Source organism: Apiospora kogelbergensis (genome assembly GCF_038363985.1).
Source record: "Apiospora kogelbergensis strain CBS 113332 chromosome Unknown utg000006l_segment0_segment0, whole genome shotgun sequence".
In the NCBI taxonomy this organism is placed as follows: domain Eukaryota; kingdom Fungi; phylum Ascomycota; class Sordariomycetes; order Amphisphaeriales; family Apiosporaceae; genus Apiospora; species Apiospora kogelbergensis.
In genome coordinates, this window is record NW_027117423.1 from 850,090 (window position 1) to 876,076 (window position 25,987).

Consider the following 25,987-nt stretch of genomic DNA (forward strand, 5'->3'; position numbering starts at 1 on the left):
GTTGGTATTGGCGAGCCGACGTGAAGTTGTTTCGGATTATGTTACGCGCACAGTAGTTCGATCCTGTCAGTGTGGAATTGCGTTCATTGACCGAATAATGGGCGGATAGCAAGAGATGTCGCGATATCGTCTTGCTGCAGATCCATTGAACATTTACCTGCACCTGCTAACGCTCCCAAAAAGTTTCATGGAAATTTTGAGCACAGACCCCCGATAAGACTGCTATCTGGCGGGGCCAATTCGGTATGGAGCATGGAAGCCCAGTTATTCAGGGGATTCTTATCAACTGATAAGCTCTTTTATACGCTCGCTACAACTGCATCAGTAGATTCAATGCTACCTATTAGCGCCTCGTCTCTAAAGGCATCTCGTAACAGGGCTCTTTTCATAATATCTATTTTAATTAAAGCTTGACTATATAACCTCTTTTTGAACCGGATAGTGGTACTCCGTGGAAGACCGGTCAGTTTGTTCTCGTAGTAAGGCAATTGAAGGATGCTTTTTTGATTCTTTTCTTCCAGTTCGATACCGAGCTGTCAACCTGACAGAAACAAAAACCTCACATAATGTATGATACACACGCAAATATAGGCTATTACATCCAATGACTTTGAAAATTCTTGAATTGAAGGAGGCATAGTTAATGGGAACACCCTTTGTCGGAGCAACTATTAATATCCCATAAAAAAGTTACTGGACTAACAATGCCTGATATAAAGCGATGCTACGTGTTTAAGGGCTTTCATATACAACAGCTAGACAAATTAGATGGGCCGGTATTCTGTGTATATCTAGTGGAATAATCAGGAAGCACTTCAGTATCGTTAAAAGATGATGCATCCGTAAGTGACAGCCTAATGAAATATTTTGCCATCGAAGCATCGAGTTGACATTCACAGTCTGTAACAGCTCTCAACGAATCCAGCCGCTTGGTAGCCAATGAGAGAGTGGCGTACACTGGTAGGTTACAAACCTGTCTCACTACTGGTATATCGCTTCAATAATTGACCACAAATGCCCTTGTATAAGCCCCTTACGTATCACTTATACACCTGTATATCCAGTGGCAATAGTGGTAATTCATTGATCCGAATGTCCTCCTAGATACGTTGCGAGGTCAAGTGGTAATTCGAAGTAACATGAGGCGATGGAGACTTTGAGCGCTGGCCCTTCATTTAGATAAGATCTTTGGCTCTGGAGGCGGGGGGTTCCTACAGGGATCCTTATCGACTGATAGTAATCGATAACCACAAAAATTTCAAGAATCAGCGAACTTTGCCCCTCCATTTTGGCACGGTAATTGCGGGAGTGAAGTCGAATATACCCAATGCGCCCGCGTTGAAAGAATTCACCCTCGACCGCAACCCCGATTTCGCGTTGCGCCCAACACTCTTGCAAACCGCGATTTTGGACTAGACGATTGATCGCACGACGATAATCAATCTGGCTTCGCACTCGTTACCCATCCGCTTCAAAGCAGGCGGAGACGGCAAGATGCCGGCTGCCATGGCCCATTCCCACCGGCCGACGACCAAAATCTCCCATAAGGGGTTTAAGTCGAAGAAGGCCACCAAGGGTGCTCTGCGAGAACAAGCCAAAGGTATGAGGAGCTGCACTGGAATTCTCGCGATGCCGCCTTCAAGAGCATATGCTAATCTTTCCAACTCCATTAGGCAAGTTATCCAATGAGCGCGGCCTGCGCAAGACGCCGCACCAGCAAGTCATGTCCAAGCTCGACCGACGGAACCGCGCAAAGCAACTCCAGCAACAAAAGCACAAAGACCACCAAGATCAAACAGCCATTTTCCGAGGACGTGATGGCGCTCCCCGGATCGTTGCCGTGGTGCCTCTCTGTAGCGACGTCGACTCCGCGGCCGCCATCAAGAGCCTGAATGCGAGCGTTGACATCGAAACCGAGGTCTCCGACGCCAGCTTCCGCGTCTCGATCGACCGATTCAAGCAGAAGCTGCAATACATTCCCCTGAAGCGAGATTTGACAGCATGCATGGATGCCGCCAGAGTGGCCGACTTTGTCATCTTCGTGCTCTCCTCGGAAGTCGAAGTCGATGGGCTTGGCGAGCTGATCATCCGGAGCGTTGAGAACCAAGGCATGTCTTCGTGTTTCACCGTCGTTCAGAACCTCGACCAGATACAACCTGCCAAGGCCAGGCCCGATGTGGTGAAGTCTCTGGTCTCCTTCATAACACATTTCCACCCCGATCAAGACAAGGTCCACAGCCTGGACTCGAGGCAAGATTGCTCCAACCTTATGCGGTCGCTGTGTAATTCTTCTCCCAAGGGCGTTCATTGGAGGGATCAAAGGAGTTGGATGTTGGCCGACGAGATCAAGTGGCCCAACTCTCCATCCGAATCTACCATATTCACCGGTGTTGTTCGTGGCAAGGGTTTGAAGGCAAACAGACTCATCCAAGTTGGGGACTGGGGTACATTCCAGATTGAAAAGATAACAGCTGCCCCATTAGAAAGGAAGCAGAAGGACGGTGATGTGGCCATCGACGGAACTCAGTCCGAAGAGATTCTGGAGGAGCCTACAGTACTTGAGCACGACAAACCCGATGATCTTGACGAATTGGCACCCGAAGAGGCTCGTATGGACGATATTGACGATGCGGTTTCTGTCGCGACTACATCAAAGAAGGGCGTCCTGCTGGATGACCATCATTATTTCTCCGAAGATGAAATTGAGAAGCCCACGAAGCCTCTCAAACTACCCAAAGGAACTTCGAACTACCAAGCTGCTTGGTACCTTGACGACGTTTCCGATTCCGAGTCAGAGATGGACGATGAAGAGATGCAAGACGCTGGCGCTGACGCTGACGCTATGCAAGCAGCCCCCGAAGATGGTGTTGAGGGTCTTGCCGGGGCTGAGCCAACCGAGGCCGCCATGTCAGAATATCAAAAGTCGGAGAAATTCGAGGAACTCGATGAAGATGATGACGCGGAACAGCTAGCAGCATACCGGGCGAGCAAGAAGGACGAGGTCGAAGATGACATGGAGTTCCCGGATGAGATCGAATTGCACCCCCACGTGCTTGCGAGAGAGCGACTTGCCCGTTTCAGAGGTCTCAAGAGTCTCCGGACCAGTCCCTGGAACACAGAAGAGGATAGGCCATACGAACCTGAAGATTGGTCACGGTTACTACCAGTCACCAACTACGCATCGTCACGCAACCACTACCTGAAGCGAGCACTGGTTGGTGGCGTGAAACCGGGAACCAGAGTTCATGTCTACCTGAAGGCCGTGCCGATGGAATTGGAGAAGACCTACAAGCCCTCTCAATCCATATCTCTGTTCTCTCTTTTGGAGCATGAAAACAAGAGGACAACTGTCAACTTTGACATTACGCACAAGGAGGACTATGAGAAGTCCATCAAGTCCAAGGAGGAGCTCATCGTCCAATGCGGCCCTCGCCGTTTCGTCATCCAGCCCCTATTCTCAGTAGGAGGAAACACCGAGAACGATGTGCATAAATATTGCAGATACCTTCATCCAGGTCAATCCGCAGTTGCCACGTTCATGGGTCCTATCACTTGGGGCGCAGTGCCGGCTCTATTTTTCAAACGTACTGTCCCCGGAGAGGCGAAAGCGAATGACGATGATGACGACGAAGAGTCAAATCTGCCCCTTCAATTGGTAGCTACTGGTACTGTCCGCGCGCCATCAACGTCTAGAGTGATCGCAAAGCGCGCTATTCTCACGGGCCATCCATACCACATCAACAAGAAGATTGTTACCATCAGGTACATGTTCTTCAACCGCGAGGATGTGGAATGGTTCAAGGCGATGCCGCTGTGGACCAGGCGCGGACGAAGCGGTTACATCCGGGAAGCTCTCGGCACACACGGCTACTTCAAGGCCACGTTTGACGGGAAGATCAACCCGCAAGATAGCGTCGGTATTAGTTTGTACAAGCGTATGTTCCCGCGAACGGCGACACCTTTTAGTGGACCGTTGCTGGAGGAGGCAGAGTTCGAGGGCTTTCAAGACGAAGCCATGGATGAGGACATTCAGTAGTGGTAGATACCTGCATATTATAGATAGGGTGGAAGGCCCCGGCGTACGTGTTCATGACTGATGAATCTGAGATTTCTGATATCGCTTTCCTGTTGGCCAAACCTAGTAAGAGATTTTGTAAACCTGCTCATGCCGCGGGGTTCAACAAGTCATATGCCAAGTACCTTGTTCGCCGTCATATGATAGCGTATTGCGTTATCAAGGTAGCATATAAAAACAGTTTCCATTCTTCGAATTCCCTCGATGTATCAAGCTGGGTCGCCGTTCTACCGTGATCGGACCAACGACTATGGCTACATTTGCAGACCCTGTGACAAACCTCAGCCTGCCTCGCAGGCGCAGTGATCCCGCGCATATTGAAGATAGGTGCTACGGGTCGTGCAGTATGTCTCCTCGGCCTCTCTCAAATTCTGCATATGAGCCGATGTTCTCCTGCTCGGAAAGAGTAAATCGTACTGACACCCCCTTAACACAGACGCCGCCTTCATCAAAGGCCAAGTCAGCCGCGACTGGGAAGACTTCTGCGCCTCAGGGTCGGCCTTCTACGATTACTACCACTCTTGTCTTTGCTGCGTTGGAGGAGACCTCCGGGCCAAGAACTCGCGGGAGAATGCCGCCGACTACCTCGCCGCCGACTTCGCGGGCATCCTGACGCAGTGCGGAGACACGACTGACAACCCCTATCCGCGGGTCGCGGACCCCTGCAGCGTGCCCAAACACGAGATAGTGAGCAAGGTCTCGATGACTCCCTTCCCCACTGCCACCGTCCAGACCATTTACCCTCCCACGGACTCGTTGTCCGTCGGCGTCTCGATCACGGTGCCGCTGCGACAGCTACGCCCAGGACAGGCGCCGCTCCCTACCACTTCGCCCGCGAACCAATACACGGAAATCACCCACACGACGACAGCTTTGGTCACAACGACTGACGCCCAGAACCACATCGTTGCGGTCCCGTCCACGTTCGTCACGACGACGATGTCTATGTTACCGATTCCAGTCCACGGCAGTGGTGAGCAAAATGCGAACGACGACGCCGCCCTTGCTCCTCCAGCGCCCGCGGGGCCCAACCGGTCCAAGATCATCGGCATGGGCGCCGGCATTGGCGTCGGCTGCGCGTTCGCCCTGCTTCTCCTAACGTCGCTGCTCTTCTGGCTGCAGCAGCGGCGCAGGAAGAGGAGAAAGGAGCGGGCGCGCCAGTCGGCCGTGCTGCGGCGCGGGGGAGAGCTTCTCGACGTCGCAAATGGGTCGTGCGACCGCCGGCGGCCAGGACGGTTGGGGGTCCGGCGACAAGGCGCAGCTGCATAGCGAGTCCGTGCCCACGCGGGAGCTGGACAGCCGGGAGATTCCGTCGCCGCCCGTGGAGCTGCCGGCTAACGAGGTGGTGCCGAGGTCTGGGGGTGTGTTGGCTTCAGTTCAGGAAGAGGAGCTTCCTCTAGGGGAAGTAGTGGCAGAGTCCGATGAGGCGTTGGCACCAAGTCACGAGGACGCGCCTGCGGAGGACATGTCGAAGACCCATGATGTGTCAGGATCTTTAAATGAAGAGTATGTACTTGCGGAAGAGGCGATGCCAGAGCCTGATGATGCATTCGTATCAAGCCGGGAGGATTTGCCCGTGGAAGAGCCGTCAAAGATCGAAGACGAGTCAGTATCAAGCAAAGTGGAATTGCCTGTGGAAGAGCAATAAAAGGCTAAAGATGCATCAGTATCAAGCACCGAGGAGTCAGTCACCTATAGAGCAGATTTCGAATACTGAAGAGGCAACCGGTCGAGTAAGAAAATGTGTGTAGTGCAGCGGGCTAATCCCATGTCGCCTCAATTTTTCAAGTGTGCACTTGCTCCTGTGACTCGATGCCCGAGGAGATAACGAACGCTACCCCCGTAGTCGCCTGGGACGACACAAAACCTGTATTGACTAAACATATGGCAGGCTCACATTGCCTGGACATGATGCCGCATAGCTCATTCTTCTAGCACATAACCAATAACCAACAGCAGTTTCGTTGCACGACAAAGGCCATGTGCACATACATAACGTCCCCAATCCACATCGACGTCACGCAATCAACATCCTTTTCACGCCTCTGTCGATGGCAACAGCTCCAGCTTCTTCAACTTCTCAACCAGTCTGCTGTACAAGCGCCGCATCGAGTCTACCTCGTTCTCGTACTCCTCGCTTTCATGAGTTTCCCATTGCGCTTCCTTCAACTCCAGGCCAAAATCGAGCAATTTATCCTCCATCCGCTCAATGTGGCCCTGGCGCGTCGACTTGGAATGTCCTCCCCCTCCTCCTCCAGTGGGAGTGGCAGGCTTGTGTGACGGTGATGATTGCGGTGTTGGGTCTGTGTGTCTACCAGGAGACCCTTCGCCAATGGACTCAATCGAGCTGTCGGTATCGTCCTCGAGGCAGTCACTCGAGAAAGTGCTGCACTGCACGGGTGGAGCGATTTTGCCCTCAGTTCGTTCCATCGCTCTTTTAACCCCTTTGCCCCTTTCCATGCCCCTCGCCTGTGCTCTCTTGGCGGTGGTAAGGGCTTGTGCTGACCTTTTATCGGTAAAAGACTCATCGGCCAACACGACGCTCCTCCTAGTCGCATGTATTTTGTATATGACCTTTCTGACTATGAGTTCGTGGAGGTTCTCGCCCTGTTCGGTCCGAATGTCTTCGTATCCATCGAGGTCCAGGGATTTGAGCAGCGGGCTCAAATTGGACACCAAGTGGTTGGGGTAATTGTCCCTGATGAAGGCTTCGAACAGCTTCGTTTGCTCCTTACTCCAAATGAATTTGTAGGCAGATACCATCTCGCCGGCACGGGTGCCAAATAGGCTTGAATTGAGGGTTCGGCGTGGAGCAGAAGGCGATGACGGCCGTGATGTCGTACTCGGTCCATTCTCGTCTTCCTCCTTTTTGATACATGTTTGAACAGCCATAGTGCCGATGATGGGTCGAAAGTAGAGCAACCCTGCGAAGAGAGGTTTGGCGAATTATCGTATAACAACTGGGGAGAGATTCTCAGAACCCTTGTATCAGTAGGATGAAGACAAGACTATAAGGACTGACTAAGTGGTGTGCCACCAGGAGAGACGAGCAGGGGAGCATAATATAGTCATTTCTCTCCCCTCCTACTGAAGGCAAACCTACAAACGGAGGAACGAATATTCGAGTGCCGTCGGTCTTGTATGACATGAAAATGAAGAAGATGGGGAAAGACGCAAGTCGAAACCTGATACATACAACTCAACTATCTGCCTGGGACAGCATTGTAGCCAAGGGAAGGGCGGTGAGCTTTCTCTTTTCCTCCAGGCTGCTTCTGCGTACACGATGAATCACATAGTATCTAATACGAATATGGAACATACAGCAATGCTTTTCTTTGACTGTCTATTGGGGGGAAACAGTCAAACAAAAGGAAAGCTATGGAAGGGTGGTTCTACTGTAAACACCAGCTTTGGTTTCCTCAGCAGCAGTTACAACAACAGCAAGTCAATGCATGTAAACCCTTATCTCGCACCTAATACGATGTTTTTTACGTGGCCTGGCAGAGAAGAACGACGAAACAAACGGACCTTACCCGGCGGAATGGAGCATTCCTTCCCCTGGCTCGACCGCAATCATCATCGGAAGGAAGTAGTGAATCAATCGCCAAAGGTAGACAAACGTTGGATTTATTCTTCTTACACAAATGCAAGAATAAAGTTGTGGTGTCCATCGCACAGAGAGGGAGATGCTGTTCTCTGACACAAGAAAAGAGAGGGTTGGGAGGCGATCATGGTTCTATGTATATAATAGCTTCCAACCAGCAAGGTAAAATAACGAACGCCCGACACCACGTCTGCTAGATATGCCCATATGCATTGTCAGGACTAACAGAAGTAGAGTTCTATCGGAACCCAGGCCTGTAACAGCTAGGGGCCAATGGCTGCAAATGCATGAACATAACGGCGAATGGGGTACCTATTGTCTTGCTTTACCACTACCCCGACTTACTTCGCGGCGATGTTGGTACAAGGACGGAGAGATAGACAACGGTATGGAAAGCAATTGTTCAAGATTGCCCAAGACAGAACACACGAGAAAATTTCATTTGACGGGACATATGGACGAGGACCACGACAGCATAGGCTCACATAGAGAACGACAAGAAGTAGCAGCTACTTGGGGATGATTTTTGTAGAATCTCATTATCATCGTCACAATACGCCATGTAGAAAACCCATTTGTGCTGCTGATCAAATGCTTTTCGTCATTCTCAGCTACCTGATTTAGACCAGCCGAGTTTTTCCCCAGCCGGTTGCATGCCCAACGAACCGTTCCATGAAGCATAACCACACTCCATCGCAAAACAAGGATGCCCAGATCAATCGCCCCCCTTTCACCAGGAGTGACGTGGCATTTAACGGTATCGCCAGAGAGACAGGGTGTTGTGGCGCTTCCAGGTCTTTCTGCGGCCAGCCTTGGTCTTGTTGTAGCGGTGACCCTTGTTGAGACCACGCGACTTCTTGCCGGTGGCGGTGAGACCACGAGCCTCGCGGTGCTTGTGGACGGGGTTGACGATCCAGTTGATGCGGGGATCTTGGCGGATGGCCTTGTGCTGGGGGTCAACGAGGATGATCTCGAAGTACTTGTAGGTCGAGTCCTGGTTGATCCAGTAGGAGTTAAGGACGCGCAAGTTAGCGCATCGGCGGCCGACACGCTCCTCGGCGGTGGCCTTCAGGGAGCGCTGGTACTTCAGCTGGTTAACACCCTGGTTGGTGGGCTTGCCTGTAGAACTGGTTAGCGACTGACTTCACGGAGCACGACTCCCTCTCGTGGGACAGTTGGAACGAACCGTAGGTGGCACCCTTGGGCACGGGTCGCTTGCGACCACCACGTCGGACGCGGACGCGGTAGATGACATAGCCCTGCTTGGCCTTGTAGCCGAGACGGCGGGCCTTGTCGGGGCGCGAAGGGCGGGAAGCGCGGTGAATGACATTCAACTGACGGAGCTATATTGATGCAGTCTCAGCAAATGTTCAACGACTGTATAGCAAAGACACAGGCGTCCCGATCTGTAGCCAGTCCACAAAAAGGCAAATAAAAATTTGCAGTTTCGAGGGCAGCCGAGATGCGGGACAACTCAGGCGTCCACATGATCATCCAGTGATCCATCCAATCCAAATGTCATTGAATGCATATGTTTGTTCGTGTGTGGTTGCCGTGTCGCGAGAAGAGGACGGTGGTTGGGTGTTCAACATACTTCCCAGCAGCGGACTCGGAGGAGGAATCGCAGGACATCCGACTGCTTCTTCTTCTGAAGCTCTTCGACGTACTTGAGGGCACCCATCTTGGCTGTTTGAAATTTGGCGTGTCAGCAGATCACAAGCCGGCTATAATGATCAAAAGATAGATGTGTCGGTTCAAGAACGTACCAGGTTGGGAATTGTGGCCTGCAAAATTGGATGGTCGTGTGTCGTTTTGGGTTGTTCACAAGTGGAAAAGAGGTGGGAGGATTTCTCGAGAAAAAAAGCATACCAATTTCTCAATGGGGCACACAAAATGGGTTGTGGGTGAGAAAAACCAGCCTCTAGACCAGAATCGGCCTAGTTTGGCTTATCGCCCGACCCGGATGATAAACCCCGCTTTTTCTTTTCGACCCTCCGTTCAATCAATCACTTAGGTAATACGGAGTACAGATGCAACCACTTCTTGCTTGCTGCTCATTACATGCGTCTACATACATAGTCCAGTTTACCTGGGATTGCCAGTAGAACCCTTCGTGGTTCAGGGCTCACCACGGTCATCAGCATCAGCTGCAAACCGAACAGACTCTGCTAGACCTTTGAACTGTCCGAATTGTTCCACAGCAGCCGCTCCCCAGCTATCTTCAGGTTTCGCCTGCCGGCTGTCCTGGAACATGTTTGCTGCTCTCTTCTCGTGCTCGCCTGCTTTGACGTTGTCCAAGTCTGATGGCTTGAAGGTTCCGGGGGCGAGGTGGTTCGCCGCAATCTTCCCGCCGTATTCGCGCCCCTTGGCCAACACCTCCTTTAAGTCCTTCCGGTCCTTTTTCCAGCTTAGCAATACTTGCGTATGCGCGTCCATTCCCTTTAAGGCGTCTTCGGTTTCCCGGTGCCAGGTCAATAGACAAGTGCTGGAGGTAAGGGCATCTTGCGCTTGCTGGAAAAAGACATCGCCCTCCGTTCGTGAGTCATCGAGGCGAAGAGAAGTTGCAATTTCTAAGGCACTCTCGAGAACCGGCTCGGTTTGTGATTCGCTAAGGTGACTAGCCAAGAGATCAGATCATTCGATACACTTTACACTTTCACTGGGAAGTAAGTGGTGTACTCACAGTGAATCAAGTTGTCTCGCGAGGCCATCGCGTAATTTGTCTTTTTTCTTCTCAATGCCTGCCGAGAACTTATCCAGCTCTTTCTTGTAATACTCCTGTTCGCTGACTTGAATATGCTTTATCCAAGCTACCCAGCTCTTTGGATCACTGGCAAAGGGTCAGTGGGTAGGTCTTTTCGTCGTTATCTGTGCCTCTCACATACACATGTTCTTCATGATCTCCTTCAGAATCGTCTTCTTCTTCGGGACTCTTTCTGGGGCGCTTGGTAGAGGGTTTTCTTTCACCCTGAGCCCCTCGATCGGTTGCGAGTTCATTGTTTCCACCTCAAATGGCTCTTAGTATGACATGACAACAAGGAATTTGACAGGCCAGTGGCAAACTCACCTTTGCGTTCGTCCCCGGCGGACTTTCTCTTGCTTGCTCGATTTGGTGGCATGGTCCAATGGGCGCCCTAACTTCGGAGTGCCCAGGTGCGCCAGATGCTGATCACGGACGTTGATAGAGAACACGAATGGAAGATGTGATATAGAGCATGCAAGAAAACTTCTTGCACTACAAATTGGTACTTCGACAAGAACCTTGCAATTGAAGAGTCAAAGTAGAGAAGACGAAACAAGTTGTTTGTTGCTTCCTGCCCAAAAGTATCAAATTGGCATTTGGATGCAGGATAGGAAGTCACGACCACGGGTTTAGAGAGGCACCCACTTTCTACAGACTCACTCGTGCCTTCCATTCCGCAATTTTACTCTGCCTATCGTACCTATGGGGACTTTCAGAGAAACGATGGTGGAAGCAGTTTAGCCATCTAATTGATGGATTGAATCAATACGTCAATGTTGTCAGAAGCAATATATCGGTTTCGTTCAATGTGTGACGAGCAGGTAGATATATGTAGTTATCCAGGATATACACTTTTTGACCTTCGCTGGCTGTCTCTGATATGTTGGGGAGTACATAGCATCGTTCACGTGTGTCAATGCTACACTGAACGGCGACACATCTCAATATCAGTGGTATGGATTGGAAGAATGAGATAACTTTCTTCAGAAAAAAACTTCGATTATTCAGATTCCCCCAGAAAAAGCCCCTGACCCATGTCATCCACTTTTCGCTATCTGGTTTCATCCCTCTTTGTAGACTCCTTGAAGAAGAAAAATTGAAATCGAGCAAATCCATCGTGCAAAAATAGTAGGGGGCCAACCATAAACAAGGACCTGGATGGGCAGAACACCGCCGACCAACCTGCCGTTGCCCCCTCATGTGTAGTGAATGAGTAAAGAGAATCTTTGATCGTACAATGCTGGGAAACGTTCAACCCCGGTAACCAAAGAATGTGAAAAACAAGCATCCTCCGCCTCCTTCTCCTCAACCCCTTTCTCGAAGATGCCACAATTACTTCCATGCTCGTGCAAAAGCCGCTCTGTCTATTCCTTTCCCTGCGCTGCAAATGAATTTTTGGATGAACCGTCTTATGCCATTTGTCGTTGACGTCGTGTAGCTATCGAAATCATCGCTGCCGTTTCGGAATCCGTTCTGAATCCGCGCGGACATTGCAAAAGAAAATCAAAGAGAAAAACATCAACCTATTTTTGAAAGACTCATCAGATCAAGCCACGCCCCCGTCACGGCCTGCTCTGCAAGCAATATTGACATGCTCCTATTCATTCTGAATCTGAGCCAAAATTCGCGTACCACCAGTCGTGTGTTGCAACACCCTTGTGTATGTAAAAGATCAACTATGAACGAGAAATAGTCAACCGAGCTGACTAGCGAGAGTTCAAGGACAAGCTCTGGAAAGCACCGAGCCATTCGTTCTGGGGACCAGACGACGGCGTCTTGGAATCCTGAGCCGAAGGGGTGCCATGCGGACTTGGGAACCGGCCCTGCATTGTCTGATAATCCGTCGTAGGAGGGAAGCCGCTGGAATAAGCATCGATGCTAGGCATCATACCACCGTAACCGGCACCGCCAGTCCTGGCAGCACCGAAAGCCCCATATGCAGAGTATGGGTATGCGGATGGCGGGTAGGCGTTATTGGCCACCATTCCGCGTTCCGAGGCGAAGGGTTGACTGAACGCAGGTGGGAAGGCCCGATTGGCGGGATTTCCACCTGCGTAAGAAGCCTGTTGCTCTTGTTGCTGGTTTGGCCGACGGTCTGTATTGGAAGGCGCATTGCCATTACCAGCGCCTGCACGGCCTAAGCCAACCGCACCGGGGCCAATACCACTGGGCGCTTGGAGGCCAAGCGTGGGGCTTGCAAAGGATGCTGGGTTGATGGCTGACATCCAGATCCGTGTCTTGTAGATTTTGAACAAATCCGTGACCAGAGAGTTGAAATTAATGTAAGCATCCGCGAAGTAGTAAAAGGTCAGTTTCTTCCAGTCCCTGCGCCGAGTTAGCAAAATCCAAGCATCGAGATATAAGCGTAATGGAAACTCACATTTGGAACTCCGCATCCAGGATCTCCATGTTGAGGCCATGCTCCTTGACCTTCTGCATGCATACCCTTTTGGCCTTGGCTTCATTGCCTTCCTTTTCTCGAAGGTTGTGGATCTCGTGGCTCTGTGCAAGACGCTTAATCAACTTTGGCTTGAGCTCCCCGGCACTAGGCTCTTGGAGATGATGTTGGCTTGGCGGACCCATGCCGCCTATGGCACTTCCTTGCATTCCGTTTGAAGCTGCCATCAAGCCTGCGCCAGTTCCCTCTTGGGCTGCAGCGGCATTCTGAGAATACATCATCAGCCACTTGTAGTGCTCCTCCGCGTAATGCTCCTTGAGCTCCTTGGCCGTCTGCCAATCAACCTCACTCCGATCAACAGTACCCAAGTCAGTGCCTCGATCAGCCTCCACAATGACCAGGTCGCCAGGTTTCACGATCAGCCCGGTACCCTCCTGGATGTAGAAGACATCTGCTCTCGAGCATTTGAACAAGACGATATAAAGGAGCTGATTGTGTCGTGGCTGGCTCATGCCATACATGCCCCGATGAGGCGATGGGGGTCTGTTAGCAAAGGCGGGAGGCATGCCATAGGGAGATCCGTAGGGATTCCCGTACGCAGAAGATGCGATGGCTTGGTGTGCCCCAGGAACATGGGAGCCGCCAGTGAAGTAGGATGCTGTTGAGCCTCTTAGACGATGATCAATCGCAGAGCTAACGTGAATCAATGGTGACTTACCAGGACCAGCAGTGTTATAGCCCGTCCCGTCGTGGTAACCGCCCATATCATGTGCATGTGCTGCATCTGGCGATGTCGTCTCGTACTGCGACGCTGCTTCTCCAATAGAACTGATTGAGCCTTGGCGTGTTGGCATATCAGCGAACGAGTGTCGACGACTTTGCGGGATATCGCCCAGTCCGCCGAATCCAAGGGAGCTCTGCCAGAATGCCTTCTTGACATTCTCAAGCTTCCTGTTTTCGACCGGGTACAGAGGCGATCGATTGTTGTACGCAGAGGCTCCATATTCGCTCATGCGCCGGCCTAAGCGCGCTTAGATGCTGCAGCCTCAGGATTTTCTTGCGATTCATCAAGTTCGTCTATGGCGTAATCCGATTCCTCGGGGACGGATTCGTGCACGCTGTACCCATTTCCGAGCCCGTATGCGATTCCAGTGGATGCCCGAGTTCTCAGTCGAGAGTTCTGATACTGCTGCTGCTGTTGCTGCTGCTGTTGCTGTTGCTGTTGCTGTTGCTGTTGCTGCTGTTGCTGCTGCTGCTGCTGCTGTTGCTGCTGTTGTTGCTGTTGCTGGCGCAGCATGGCATTTTCGCGGGCGAGGTACTCGATGGTTTTTGCCTCAGCTGATTGATGGTGCATCGCAGGAGCCGAGCCACGAGGACTCTGTGGCTCGTCGTCGTCGTCCACCTCCTTTACCTTGCCTAGCATAGCACCCTCGCTTGACATTTCACTGAGCATACTCGGACGCGAGGGCCTGTGCTGCAGTCCTGGATGGCCGATGGGCCGGTTCCTGCCTGCGAAGGAAGTTGGGAGGGTGGGTGTATTGGCATCTGGCTCAAGCTGACCCACAGAGTAAGATTGAGAACGATATGTCTTCGGTGTTGGGTGCAGGGGTATGGCAAAAGGGATCTGAGGGTTTGCAGTTTGATCGGTTGGGCCCGGTGAAGTCTGCCCAAGAGAGCTGTCATTGCCTCCAAATAACCCCCCACTGCCGATGCCGGGTGGGAGAGCTGACGTGGGCGACGGCAAGACCTCGCTGAGTCGCGACGGTAGCTCCTTGCGATCATTGTTCCAAATGGCAGTGCCCCAGGGAAAAGAAGATGTACCCTGATGGCTTCTTCCAACAGCATGCGCACCCCATGCGCTCATACCGGGGTCCGCTGATGGAGTACTGGGATGGGATGCGGTTGGCGACATCGTGCTGCTGGCAAAGGAGCCTTTCCTGGGCTGAGGTATGGTAGTCTGTGACGTATTGTTCAGCCAAGAGGCACGGCGGACTGGTTTCTGGTGCTGAATGGAATTTGGCAGATCCGTACGATGAGGATCAACCTCGTCGTCCGAGCTTGCCAAAGCTTCCGAGTCCGGGGTAGAGCGGCGAACGTTGAGCTTATCCAGGAGAAGTGACTGACTACTCGGAGCTATAGCGGAGTAACCAACCTGCCCAGGCTTAGATCCCGGGCCTGATTTGTTGTTGCCGGAGCTCATATTATATACACAAGTAGAGCTTTTGGTGCAATGGATGAAGAGCGTTTGAGACTTCCAAGGTCAGTCAGTCAATAAGGATACACCAAAGAACCTCCCTGGACTAGTGGGCCAGACAGTCAAAGGGAAAAAACGGGGTTGGCGGATTGGGGGCTTGTTGTGATCTCGAGGACCAAGAGACGCCCAAAGTCAATTAGGTGACAAGAATAGCAGGAATTGGCGTCTTGGTTGTAGTGTAGTGTAGTGCGTGTAGTGCGTGTAGTGTAGTAGTGTATGCTTTTTGGTGACCGTTGCGGAAAGTGTAATCTGAGTTCGGAGGTCAGTTTAGAACGGAAGTGGAGGTGAATACGAAGAAGGACATGCGCCAGAACAATCACAACAAAAGACACGACAACCAGATGGGTGCGGCATTCAAAGGAGAGGGAATGCGATGTGGCAATGGGAGCGCAAGCGAGCTGCGGGTGTGAATATATGTAAGTGCGCGCAGTAGACCCTGAAATGAGAGAGCTATCCCGCAAGCCCGCAAGCCCGCAAGAACAGAGCAGTGCGCAGCATGCGTAGCAGCAAGCGTAGCAGAAACCCCACTATACTTACAGATCCGCAGCCCCCGTGAGAAACGGACCCGTACATGGATCACACGAGATTAGATTAAAGTCGGGCCACCCAAACTCGGCCCATCCTGGTGATGACAAGAGGAAATAGTAGCTGGCGCTGCACTTACCAATGTCTGAAGCCGCAACCAGAAGGAAACGCCAAATCTATGCACAGGGTATCGCAGAAATCCGTCTAAAGGTTGGCAACTGAGGGATAGGAAGAATAACAAATAAAAAGAAATAAGCGTCGAATGTCAGCAAGGGACAGAGAGAGTCGATGGGAGCTATCCCACTACTGGAGGCCGTCCAAAGGTCCTTGGGCACCAGCCGGGACACGCTTTGGGTCGGATACAGAGCGGTAATATCGATTCTGGAGTTGGAAGGCTGAGGAGCTTCGGGCGCATACTCTTTCTCTCGTCGGAGGTGCTTTGCGCGTTGCGTCCCATATACTGCCTTGTTCTTTCTCTTTCGGACTTTCCTTCCAATCCGGAACGTAGGCAATATTCTTTTCGTCTTTCTAACAGAAACCCAGTCTAATCGCCTTCTCTTTTGCTTCTCTCTCGGTCTCTCGCACACGGTCTCTCTTGTGTCTCTTCACCCTTTCTCGTGTGCCGGAACGCGGGGGAACTGGTCGTGTCTTCTGCACCCCAAAATAAGCATGCAATGCTTGCCTCGTACGGCCTCAAGGAGTGGTTGCAACGGAGTAGAGCTACGCGCAGTGGTAGCTTCTGCCCATTGTCGTAGGTATAGCTTTGTGTCTAGTCTGTCGCGCGCTGTCGCCAAGCTGAGGTACTGTGCCGGCCGACCACGTTAGAGGTGGAGGGGAGGTGGATGAATATGTCGTTGTGTCTGCGGCGGCTGCTCCAAGGATGACAAATGAGCAGGTCGAAGATGGGGGAGAGAAGACGGAGAGGAGGAGGAAGGTAGGAGGATTGACTAAATGGGAATCAGGCCCGGGGAAGTCGATCAATTAAGTCCAAGTGCTGTTGGGAAGCGGGGAAATCGATCGAGGTGAACGAACTGCTTAGCTACGGTAGGCTGGTGACTGGTGCTCAGGTGCTCAGGTGTTCTTTCTTGCTCTGCGCCCGCGTCTGCTCTACTGGCATCTCCCACTGTACTAACTGCTGCTTCTTGGTGCTAGTGCATGTAGCTTGCGACACCCCTGTTCGGCTCTGTCGTGCAAGAGAGGGAGAGGGAGAGTGGGAGAGAGCGTTGCAGCGGCACACACGAGACTTTGGGGTGAACAGAGTGGTGGCTGGAGGAGGTTTTTAGCCTCGACGGGTGGTGGAGTGAACTAGGTGCTAGGTTCTAGCGCCCAGGACCAGGAAGCAGTGCCAGGTGCAAGGATGGATGGCCCCCTTTAGCGCTAGGTTATGTTCTTCTTGTGTGAACTGAACTTGTCCTGCCTGTCGTCGTCTCCAGCTTGCAGATATGGGGCCCGCCGCAACGCATCTATGTACTGTATCTGCGTTATAGTTATGGATGTCGGCTTCGTTTTCCTTGAGTTGCTGACGGCGTGGTGATGATGATGAATTGCGCTTCTCCTACTGCGTCGCTGCGGGGTGTGCCAAAGTAAGTACATACTTATGTGATTCTTCAGTCCAAGAGTGAGTGGGCGGGATTCCCATACCTTGTTCGAATGACGGCTGAGCGTCGGTCTGCTGACAGCTAGCTACACAATGTAGGTATGAGCAGTGCCCAGATAGGTGCAGTGTGCAGTATGGGATGTGAGTCGTATCCACAAAGAGCTGGGGCTGTAAAAGGTGAGGGATCGATCAATACTTGATATCCGTGTGTATGTAGGTCATAAGATGGATGCACCAAGAAGTAATCAGGATGAGGAATGGGTGCAGGCCAGTCCGGTCTCATTAATAATAAATAACGACTCTTCTTCGTCGTCTTCTCTGGCCCAAACCCAATATTGACCCTGAACCCTACAGATAGAGATGGGATGTACAGCTACTCGTAGTCGTACTTCTTCCTTCCATCAAATTAATTCATCAGATGGGCAGATGTCTTGCAGCATCTACAGCTAGACGTGTGGGTACATGCCAATTTTAGTTGGCATCGGGTCAGGCTTGGGAGTCGAGATCGAAGCTCGAGGGGAGGTAGGCCCCGTAGCAGTGCGTAGGCCTCTGGATGAGTCGGGAGGGTGTAGTCGCAGACGAGCCTATTGGCTGCTTGTCCTGCTCGTTTTGACGGAACCTTTGCCCTCGACCAATCCCCGCACGGGGAGCAACGTCAACCCCTTGGAGCTTGCTTGTAGCTGCACTGGCATGCGATATTCCATGTCAAATCCCAACTGAGAGTCCTGTGCTGGGGAGAAGGGAGCAGACCTGACGCGCTAAAATAAATTGCCGTCCGACAAGAGTGTGGAGAAGGGATGGGTGATCGATGCAGTGTGAAGGCTAGAACGGCGGCGGCTTGAAGGGCAAGACTCGAGAGCTCAGAGCTGTTTCTTTGACAGCCAGACCAAACACCGTTTCGAACGGCTCAAATCCCTAACCCGCCAAGGAGGCCCGTGATAGGCCTTCGCTGTCCCACTTCCTCGTACTCATCCATGCCCATTCCCTTGCTCCTGTCCCACGGATATTCCAGCCTCAATCGGAACAATACCCAGGAATTCAAAAGCGCTTTTGCCCCGACGGCCATGACATCGGATGGTAAGGTAAGCAGGCACCCCAAGTCTCCAACCCGCCCGGCCTAACTTGAACCGGGACACACGGGGCCACTCTGATTGCACCACCCCCCAATCTTGGTAGGGAAAACCTGACGATGTTGGGCTTTTACGTTGCACCGACGCTTCATTGCCGAAGCCGCTAGGCCCAGTCGATAATTTGCGCATTCTATACTGCATACCAGTAAGGCCGACAAGTCGAGTTGGTATATACAGTTTTATCAAGGGATTCACTATTACTGACCTGACCGACCTAACGGAACTGACAAGCAAATCTTAGCATGCATGCACACTCCCAAGCTCCTATTATTAACACCAACCTCGTTAACTTTCAGGGTTATGTATGGCATGGTCTCTAAGCTCTCTTCTCATGGGAGGCCAAGCCAATCAGGATGCCATTCGCCCTTCTCAAGATATGAGATGGTGTCGAAGATCATCGAGGCGGCGGGGCTCGTACCGCGCAGGGGGAAGCAACGAACTAATACTCGGCTGATGCCACCCTCCTTTGTTTTCACCGAGAGGGCAACCCTGGCCCGAGAAGAACCTTCACCTGACGCGAGAGATGAGAAAAGAGAGACGACCCTACTTTTGTTTGGAAACCACCCTGGCTAGCATCACCCGCCTACCGCGACCAAGCGAAATCCCTTGGATTCAACCACCTGCATACATGCGCGCACGTAGTGGTTGCAACGGAAATAATCAAGTATCAGGCCATCCATCCTCCGGCTGCAACCAGTCGGCGCCGCGACAAGTTATTTTCGATCAATGCTGCATCGCCCTTCACCCCTCATGCCCACTCCACACCAGACTGCCAATGCTGGTAGCGGTAACACCATTTGCAGCACAGCACAGCACAACGCAACGCATAGCTCTGACTGATCACGGGGCTGGTAAGCCATAACACCTGAGTAATGGAAGGTGATACGAATACATGCATGCACCCTGGATTACCTAAATGCACGCTCTAGGTATGTGTGTACGCAAGTCGCGGCCTACAGCATTGCCCGAGGAACGACCGCAGCAGCACCAATGAAGCACTGTATTCTTCCGTCCAATTGATGATTTCTAGGTCTGCAACGCATCTATTCTTGGGCGCAGTCTTTCCCCTCACGGAGAGCGTACGTTGAAACGGCCTACCTGATAGCTGTTGATGGATGGGCATCAACAAGAAACACCATGCATGCCCTATGCAGATACAGTCGTACCAATAACGATACACGTCAAAAGCCGCCATGGAGAGGTCGAATCAAGGCACCAACCAGTCTCAAACTTTACTGGCCCGGTGCAAGGGTAGGTGCACGCACTGCGCACTGCGCACTGGAATGGGAATGGGAAGCAGGGGGCTAGGGGTCAGGGGCTTTTACCCCAGATTTCAGATTTCAAGCGGCGAACGGTCCTTGCAAGTTGCTTGGCCCGGATGCTATGGCAATTGCCCTCGCCACTATTAGTACAGATCTCAAGACCCCGTCAATCTCTTACACAACTTGGACATGCGCTGAAGATCTCGGGGTACCGCCAATCTGTTCTCTCGAGCATCTCGTTCTCAAACGATACAATGATCGGCTGGGGAACGAGCACAGACGGGCCACGGCCACGCGACCAGGTATCTCGGTTCCCCGGGTCTCAACCGTTTTACGTTGTACGGTCGTAAACTGACATCTCAACCCCAGCCGATGATCCGTGCCAACCTTGCTGGTCCGTCTTCTCTCGTCCGTTACCTGCCAATTCACGCCAGCCAGTAATATCATTTGTTTCTACAACTAGTTGACTATCTACCGTGACATACCGGCCAGAGGTCTAGAACCGCTTCTCACAAGTCTTATCTATTTCGTGGTTGGTCATAATTCATTCTCTTGCCTGCGCTGAAGGCTCTTTCATGGGTGGGCAGGTGAGCCGGTGCTACGCAGCTCTGACGTAGTGACGATGGCGACTCTTTTCCCAGGATGCCTGGACTCGGCACAAGTTCTGAACAGAAATCGCATATCGTACCGGTGGCAGGAGGCCTTTAGGTTACGTCATCAAAGTCTCAGGCCAGGGGCACTTTTCCCATACTTTCTCGCGGTCTTGTCCTAGATGGGGGTTCTGCAGTCGTGCCTTTCTTGAGAAGATGCTGCATATCCCCGATGAGCATGCAACTTGACGTACGTCTCGTTAGTGGCACGATGGGAGGCGTGCCCCATGTGACCCCTCTTGCGAGCTCCGCCCCTCTTCCTTCTCGACATGTCGCCACGGGCTGGATTTCACTCAACCCGCGCACACACGAGACATGGCGAATGTTACCCTCTTTTGCTGAAGCTGCTTCCTAGCAAATAGCAGCACACTATCCGGCTATGCAACTAGTCCTCCAAATCTGGGGTGCGTTGGACGATCGCCTTTTTCCGCCAAGGGATCAGCAGACGGGAGGCTGTCTGACCGGCAACCCATACCCTGCCGCGGATATAACCTTTCTGGACTTTATTTGATCAGAGCGTGTGTTTTGACAGCTACGGCTGTCTCTTGTCGGGCATGAAGAAGATGGAGAAGGAGAAAAACACTGATTGCCAAGCAACATGGACAACCTAAGGTTTGGTGCGTGCAGATTCACAGCGGCCCTTTCTTCGCATTCTTATTTTCATGGCATGACAATCTTCAACTTCTGCGGTGAAACCTGAGAGGCCTTGACCGACCTCCCTACGTCAACCTTCAAGTCTCCCAAGCTTGCATAGACTTTAAAGTGATGTTATGTTACACACACGGCCCGCAACACGCTATGGAAGAAGCTCAACTTTCCCCTCCCACTCCCCCATCTGCCATCTCTCTCCCCTCTCTCAAGTCTTTTCTCCCTTTTAACCATTTGAGTTACCACGTGGAACATATTCGATGTTCGATGTTGCGAGGAAGACAGAACTCAAAACACACCCTGAACTTTCGCGAGGCTCGACCTGGTCGAAGTCTATTCCCCCTAGCTCCAGCTCTAGATAAGACGATCTTGATGAGGGGGAGAGAGCAACTTCCTGGTCATCTGATGGATATTGACTTGGGGGCTTTGATAGAAATCTGTGGGCATGGAGGCCTTCTTTTCCCCATTCCACAATCACCCAATTTGGGCATCGCCGGTAGGCGGATGTGATTTTGAAAACCCAGCAACGGGGATTTGCCCCCGGGCCTGGGGAAAAGTCTGGTTCTGCCTGACAGCTTGACGCACATATCGCGCATATCAACACCTCAAGTACGAGAGAGGGGCTAACTCGCCTGTGAGATCAATATGCGACCCAATAAATGCAGTCTACCGTGATGTAGCTCAATATGATCACCAACAACCCTCTGTACATCATCAGTATTGTATCGATGTGAATGGACAACCGGCCTGTCAAAACGAGGAATGTACCAGACACTGAGGGTAAGCACGGGTTAGAAAATCCACCGCATACCATGTCGTATAAGAGCGCAACAATAGTAATCGTACACTCCATACTGGGGCCGGGCATGCTGTCAAGTTACTGAAGGCGAGATAACCTGCTCCAGTGGTTATGAATATTGCTCCCGTAATACTCGGCCTGTCACCGCTACGAGCCAGCATGGTCGCTTTCTCGTGTAATTTTATCCGTGACCCTGTTTTAGTCAGTTGTAAAGAGTGACAAGCTGTTGACAGCATCTATATATACACCCTTGGTGTCTTGTTTAAATAAAGCCTTGTGCTGTATTCTCGTTTCATCTGGTTTGCTTTGTCAGTCGCTGTGTGACGACGGCTACCTTGGATATACTCGGTAAACTCTTGGTCGTTTCTGCTGCTGCTGCTGCTGCCTTGTTAGAAATTCGCATGGTATCGATGGGGCAAAGCGAATCTCTTAGGTCAGAACGTCACTTGCAAGTTGGCAATGAGGAGTGCTGAGCTCCAGGGCTTCGAGATGTCAGGAGAAAAGATAACGTATATCCGCACACTACTGAGCAGCTTTGGTTTCTAAAGATGGGATTTGGAGTTTTCAAGATTAGACATACATATGGGGACTACTTGCATCGTCTACGATTCGTTACGACAAGAGTTATTAAGCGGTGCAAAAGTATCGCGTATTGACTTCCATACGTAGATCAAGGATGAGCTACCATCGAGCTGACTCTCTCTTTTGTCTAAAACGGGTGTATAGGTTGATTTGATTATCCAAGTGGGTGTTCTTTAAGGAATCAAGTTGCCTACTATTGGGCGTGACCTCAATGGCGAAGCCAAAAAGAGCACGTACTGTACAAGAAGAAAGCATGTTCCCATCCTTTGCTGTGGGAGGTTCTAATATACAATCTCTTACACACACTCGAGGGTAACCGCTTCAACCGGGCACCGAATCGATAGCACCCTTGCCAAACGCAGAGGGCGCCGCGTCGGCGCCCTTCTGTGCCCGTAACTTTTCCTCGAACTTCTCAAACTCGGCCAGGGCAATCTCCTCCTCTGGGTCTGTGACCTGGTGTACGCCTTGAACTTCCTCGATCTGGTCAAGCACAACTTGTTAGCAGGTACGTTATAGGTATATATGAATACGTGGAAGGGTCAAAGGCTTACGTAATGCATCAGCATGCCCTCGATGCCGTTCTTGAGCGTGACAGTGCTCGAGTCGCACGTCCGGCAGGCGCCGCGCAGCTTGAGGTGGACGTGGCCGTCGATGAAGCCGCGGAACTCGATATCACCGCCGTCTTCCTGGATGGCGGGGCGGATGCGCGTCTCGAGCAGCTCCTTGATCATGCCGACGACCTCGCTGTCGTTCTCGTCGTATGCCAGGCTGTCCTGCTCCTCGGCGGCCAGGCTGGCGGCCGTGACCTCCTGCCCGTCGGCGCCGATCTCCCCGACGGCCGGCTTCTTGCTCACCGTCACGATCTCCTGGCCCGACGTGATGGCCTCGGTGATGAGGCTGAAGATCTCGGGCCGGATGTGCGCCCAGTTGGCGTCGGCGGCCTTGGTCACGGTGATGAAGTCGGCGCCGTAGAAGACGGCCGTCACGCCGTCGACGTTCATGAGCTGCGCCGCCAGCGGCGACGGGTGCGGCGGCGCAATGGTCGAGCGCGGGTTCAGGTATTCGAGGAAGGGCGTCGCGAGGTCCTTGGGCAGCACGGGGTGGTTCGGTAGGAACTTGAGCGCGTCCGCGTTGGGCGTGTTCTCCGTCTGGATGAAGATGCTGCGGGTCTGGACGGCGCCCACCCTCGTTAACCGGGAGGCGGCGGCATTGGTGGTTGTGGACGTGGAGGAGAGGAGGGGTCGCCGGGAAGAGAGGCGCGCGCTGGTGTGGGCTTTGCGCGAAGCGACTTCACAGGCGAAGGTACAGGCTCGAGGGGCGGTTCGTCTTGTTGAGGTCGAGAGGAGCACCGAGGATGCGGCGGTGGCGGGCCGCATGAGTCGGCTGGAAGCTGTCATTGTGTGTGTGTGTGTTGTGTTGTATGTCGTCACGAGTCTCTTGGGAGGGCGGCTAAGCCATGTAGATATATATTCCGGTTCGAAGAGCCCTGGCCTAGTCGTGTTGGATGTTGGGTTGGAGGGTAATGCTGTTCGAAGTTGGTTGTTGGTGTCGGTTGGAGGTTTAGTCGTCGGTTAGGTCATTGCATTGAGTGTTGGCCAGCAGCTCCGAGGTTGAAGGCCGAAGGTGCCCGCCATACAAGATCGGACTAAGCGTCACAAATTTACCGCTTAGAAATCCGCAATGCCGGATACGCCCCCCCCATAGACCCATGACTAGGACCCCCATGACGCAAATTTCTGTCTTGTCAATTTCTCAATTTCCCCCTACTCGGACGGACTGTCAATCATGTGCAGAAAAAAATAGTAGCAATCATGGACCAACCAGATCACGTCCCAACCTCAACCTCAACCTCAACTCACTCCACAGAACCGCCAACCTTGAAAACGTTTGACTAGCCTAGAGATGCCACAGCGGATGGAAAGTTGATCGTCAGCCTTATTCAGAGCCTTTTTCCCCAGGTGCCATTTCCAGTGTCGTAGACTGACTGCCCCAGGGAATTCGGAATTCTGAACTGTAATCTAAAATTCAGCCGCATGAACATTCATTTCCCATCCTATATATTCCATACTTTTCGACTAGCAAGCGTTGTCTCGCAGCTTCTTATACGTTTTGGAGAGACCGCAGTCGCGGCCCAACCATCGCCAGCCATTCCCGCCCGCCAGCTATCCCAGCTATCACATCGATAGCCCGTCATCCCAGTATCCCCATCGCTGTTATACATCCTAGAACCGAATTGCTCTAGGTTACGTGAAAGGACGATTTCTAGGTTTATTCCACTTGGTCTTATAACAGGCCTCGAACAGAAACAAGGGCTACTGCTATCCATGACTTGGCTCTAACGACTCCTCCAGTGGCACCAACTTTGGATGTTCCCCTATCTTCACTTGTAGATCTGTCACCCTCATTGGTTGTGCCTGCTCATTTGGTTGAAATCCTTAGACAATCGGTTCAATTGCCATTCTTCTGGGGGTGCTCCGCCGTTGACGCCTCACGGTTCACGTACGTCGTTATCGATAGAGAGTGAAAGCGAGTGAACATCGCGATTGTCCACCTCTTGTTGTTTTGATATCAATAAGGCAACATTTGATAGTGCCGACACTCCCCGCTCACATCAATGAGAAGAAGCGCGCCTCTTTGTCGAATTGGTTATTGAGAAGCATCCATCGAAACAACAATACAGCCTCGAGAGACACACTGCCCAACATGGCGCCCATGATACCCGCAGAGAGAATCTGCATCAGCTGCGAGAAAGAGGATGGAAAGTATAAATGCACAAAGTGTGCTAGGTACACGTATGTCATCGTCGCAGCTCTACATGCCAGAACCCACCATAGCTAACCTTGGTCGATAGATGCTCACTCCCCTGCTCCAAGGCTCATCGTGAGATCCACGACAACGAGCCCCAGCCGCCCAGTGCTGGCGAGTCCGGAAATGCCGCAGACTCTAGTGGCCAGGGTGACGACGAGCCCGAGGGCGGCCACTCGCCACTCACCAAGCTCTTCAAGAAGTATCCCAACCTGCAGCAGCAGCTGCGCGCCATCGCCGACGCCACAGACCCGCCGCCCAAAGACGATAAGAGCGGCAGCGGCAGATTCAACCCGCGCGGCCGCAACAACAAGAAGCAGGAGCCGTGGACGCAAGAGATCGGCATGCAGACGGGTATGAACCTTCTGCGCCGGGAGCTGGCGTCGGCCTCGCCCCGCGAGAGCGAGGGCCTCCGCGAGTACTGCGAGCTGTTCAAGCACGAGATGGCGCAGAAGGCCGAGCAGGGCGAAGACCCGGACGCGGCCTTCCGGCGCCGGGCGGCCGAGCACGACGCCGAGGTCATCCGCAAGCTCATGGAAGAAGAAAAGATGCATAAGGACTAGGTGGAATCGTGTTTCTCATCTTAACACATCCAGGCTTGGTGTTTTGGCCAGCCTAATGAATCAAAGGTCGAAGAATATTGACTCTCATTCGTATGTACCTGGAGTCCATAGTCTCGACTGCTGGCCAAGACGTTGCATCACCGATCATTCATCCCTCCCTTCTCAACGATCTCTTGCATAGAGAATGTAAGCATTCTAGCCTAGAGATAATTGCGACTCAGAAGTGGGATTTCGACTGACAAATTCAGCAGTATTACGGGAAATGCGCCATGGAATCTCAATTGAGGAGGAAGACACCCCTTAGCTAGTCAGGGAAACCGACCACCAGGCATCTCTGGAAATAATCATGTGG

General features: G+C 52.2%; 8 protein-coding genes across 8 annotated transcripts; 3 read left to right on the top strand and 5 right to left on the bottom strand.

The window, feature by feature from the left end:
* Window positions 1–1,494: 1,494 nt before the first annotated feature.
* PG998_009097 (ribosome biogenesis protein tsr1) lies at window positions 1,495–4,036 on the top strand (the record flags this gene model as incomplete). Its single annotated transcript, XM_066875913.1, has 2 exons — window positions 1,495–1,600; window positions 1,674–4,036. 2 exons carry the CDS (start codon window positions 1,495–1,497, stop codon window positions 4,034–4,036), a joined length of 2,469 nt encoding a protein of 822 aa, XP_066728069.1.
* Window positions 4,037–4,325: 289 nt separating this feature from the next.
* PG998_009098 (uncharacterized protein) lies at window positions 4,326–5,344 on the top strand (the record flags this gene model as incomplete). Its single annotated transcript, XM_066875914.1, has 2 exons — window positions 4,326–4,419; window positions 4,512–5,344. 2 exons carry the CDS (start codon window positions 4,326–4,328, stop codon window positions 5,342–5,344), a joined length of 927 nt encoding a protein of 308 aa, XP_066728070.1.
* Window positions 5,345–6,112: 768 nt separating this feature from the next.
* Window positions 6,113–6,967, bottom strand: PG998_009099 (uncharacterized protein; the record flags this gene model as incomplete). The annotated part of the gene is made up of 1 exon (XM_066875915.1): window positions 6,113–6,967. The coding sequence occupies one exon, from the start codon at window positions 6,965–6,967 to the stop codon at window positions 6,113–6,115; it is 855 nt and encodes a 284-aa protein (XP_066728071.1).
* A 1,463-nt stretch (window positions 6,968–8,430) lies between these two features.
* Window positions 8,431–10,115, bottom strand: PG998_009100 (60S ribosomal eL15 domain-containing protein; the record flags this gene model as incomplete). The annotated part of the gene is made up of 5 exons (XM_066875916.1): window positions 8,431–8,798; window positions 8,866–9,022; window positions 9,274–9,365; window positions 9,446–9,463; window positions 9,809–10,115. 5 exons carry the CDS (start codon window positions 10,113–10,115, stop codon window positions 8,431–8,433), a joined length of 942 nt encoding a protein of 313 aa, XP_066728072.1.
* A 2,013-nt stretch (window positions 10,116–12,128) lies between these two features.
* PG998_009101 (uncharacterized protein) lies at window positions 12,129–13,833 on the bottom strand (the record flags this gene model as incomplete). Its single annotated transcript, XM_066875917.1, has 3 exons — window positions 12,129–12,747; window positions 12,803–13,478; window positions 13,539–13,833. 3 exons carry the CDS (start codon window positions 13,831–13,833, stop codon window positions 12,129–12,131), a joined length of 1,590 nt encoding a protein of 529 aa, XP_066728073.1.
* Window positions 13,834–13,841: 8 nt separating this feature from the next.
* On the bottom strand, window positions 13,842–15,020 carry PG998_009102 (uncharacterized protein; the record flags this gene model as incomplete). Its single annotated transcript, XM_066875918.1, has 1 exon — window positions 13,842–15,020. The coding sequence occupies one exon, from the start codon at window positions 15,018–15,020 to the stop codon at window positions 13,842–13,844; it is 1,179 nt and encodes a 392-aa protein (XP_066728074.1).
* Window positions 15,021–22,588: 7,568 nt separating this feature from the next.
* On the bottom strand, window positions 22,589–23,664 carry PG998_009103 (uncharacterized protein; the record flags this gene model as incomplete). Its single annotated transcript, XM_066875919.1, has 2 exons — window positions 22,589–22,747; window positions 22,819–23,664. 2 exons carry the CDS (start codon window positions 23,662–23,664, stop codon window positions 22,589–22,591), a joined length of 1,005 nt encoding a protein of 334 aa, XP_066728075.1.
* Window positions 23,665–24,970: 1,306 nt separating this feature from the next.
* PG998_009104 (uncharacterized protein) lies at window positions 24,971–25,635 on the top strand (the record flags this gene model as incomplete). Its single annotated transcript, XM_066875920.1, has 2 exons — window positions 24,971–25,059; window positions 25,119–25,635. 2 exons carry the CDS (start codon window positions 24,971–24,973, stop codon window positions 25,633–25,635), a joined length of 606 nt encoding a protein of 201 aa, XP_066728076.1.
* Window positions 25,636–25,987: the final 352 nt, after the last annotated feature.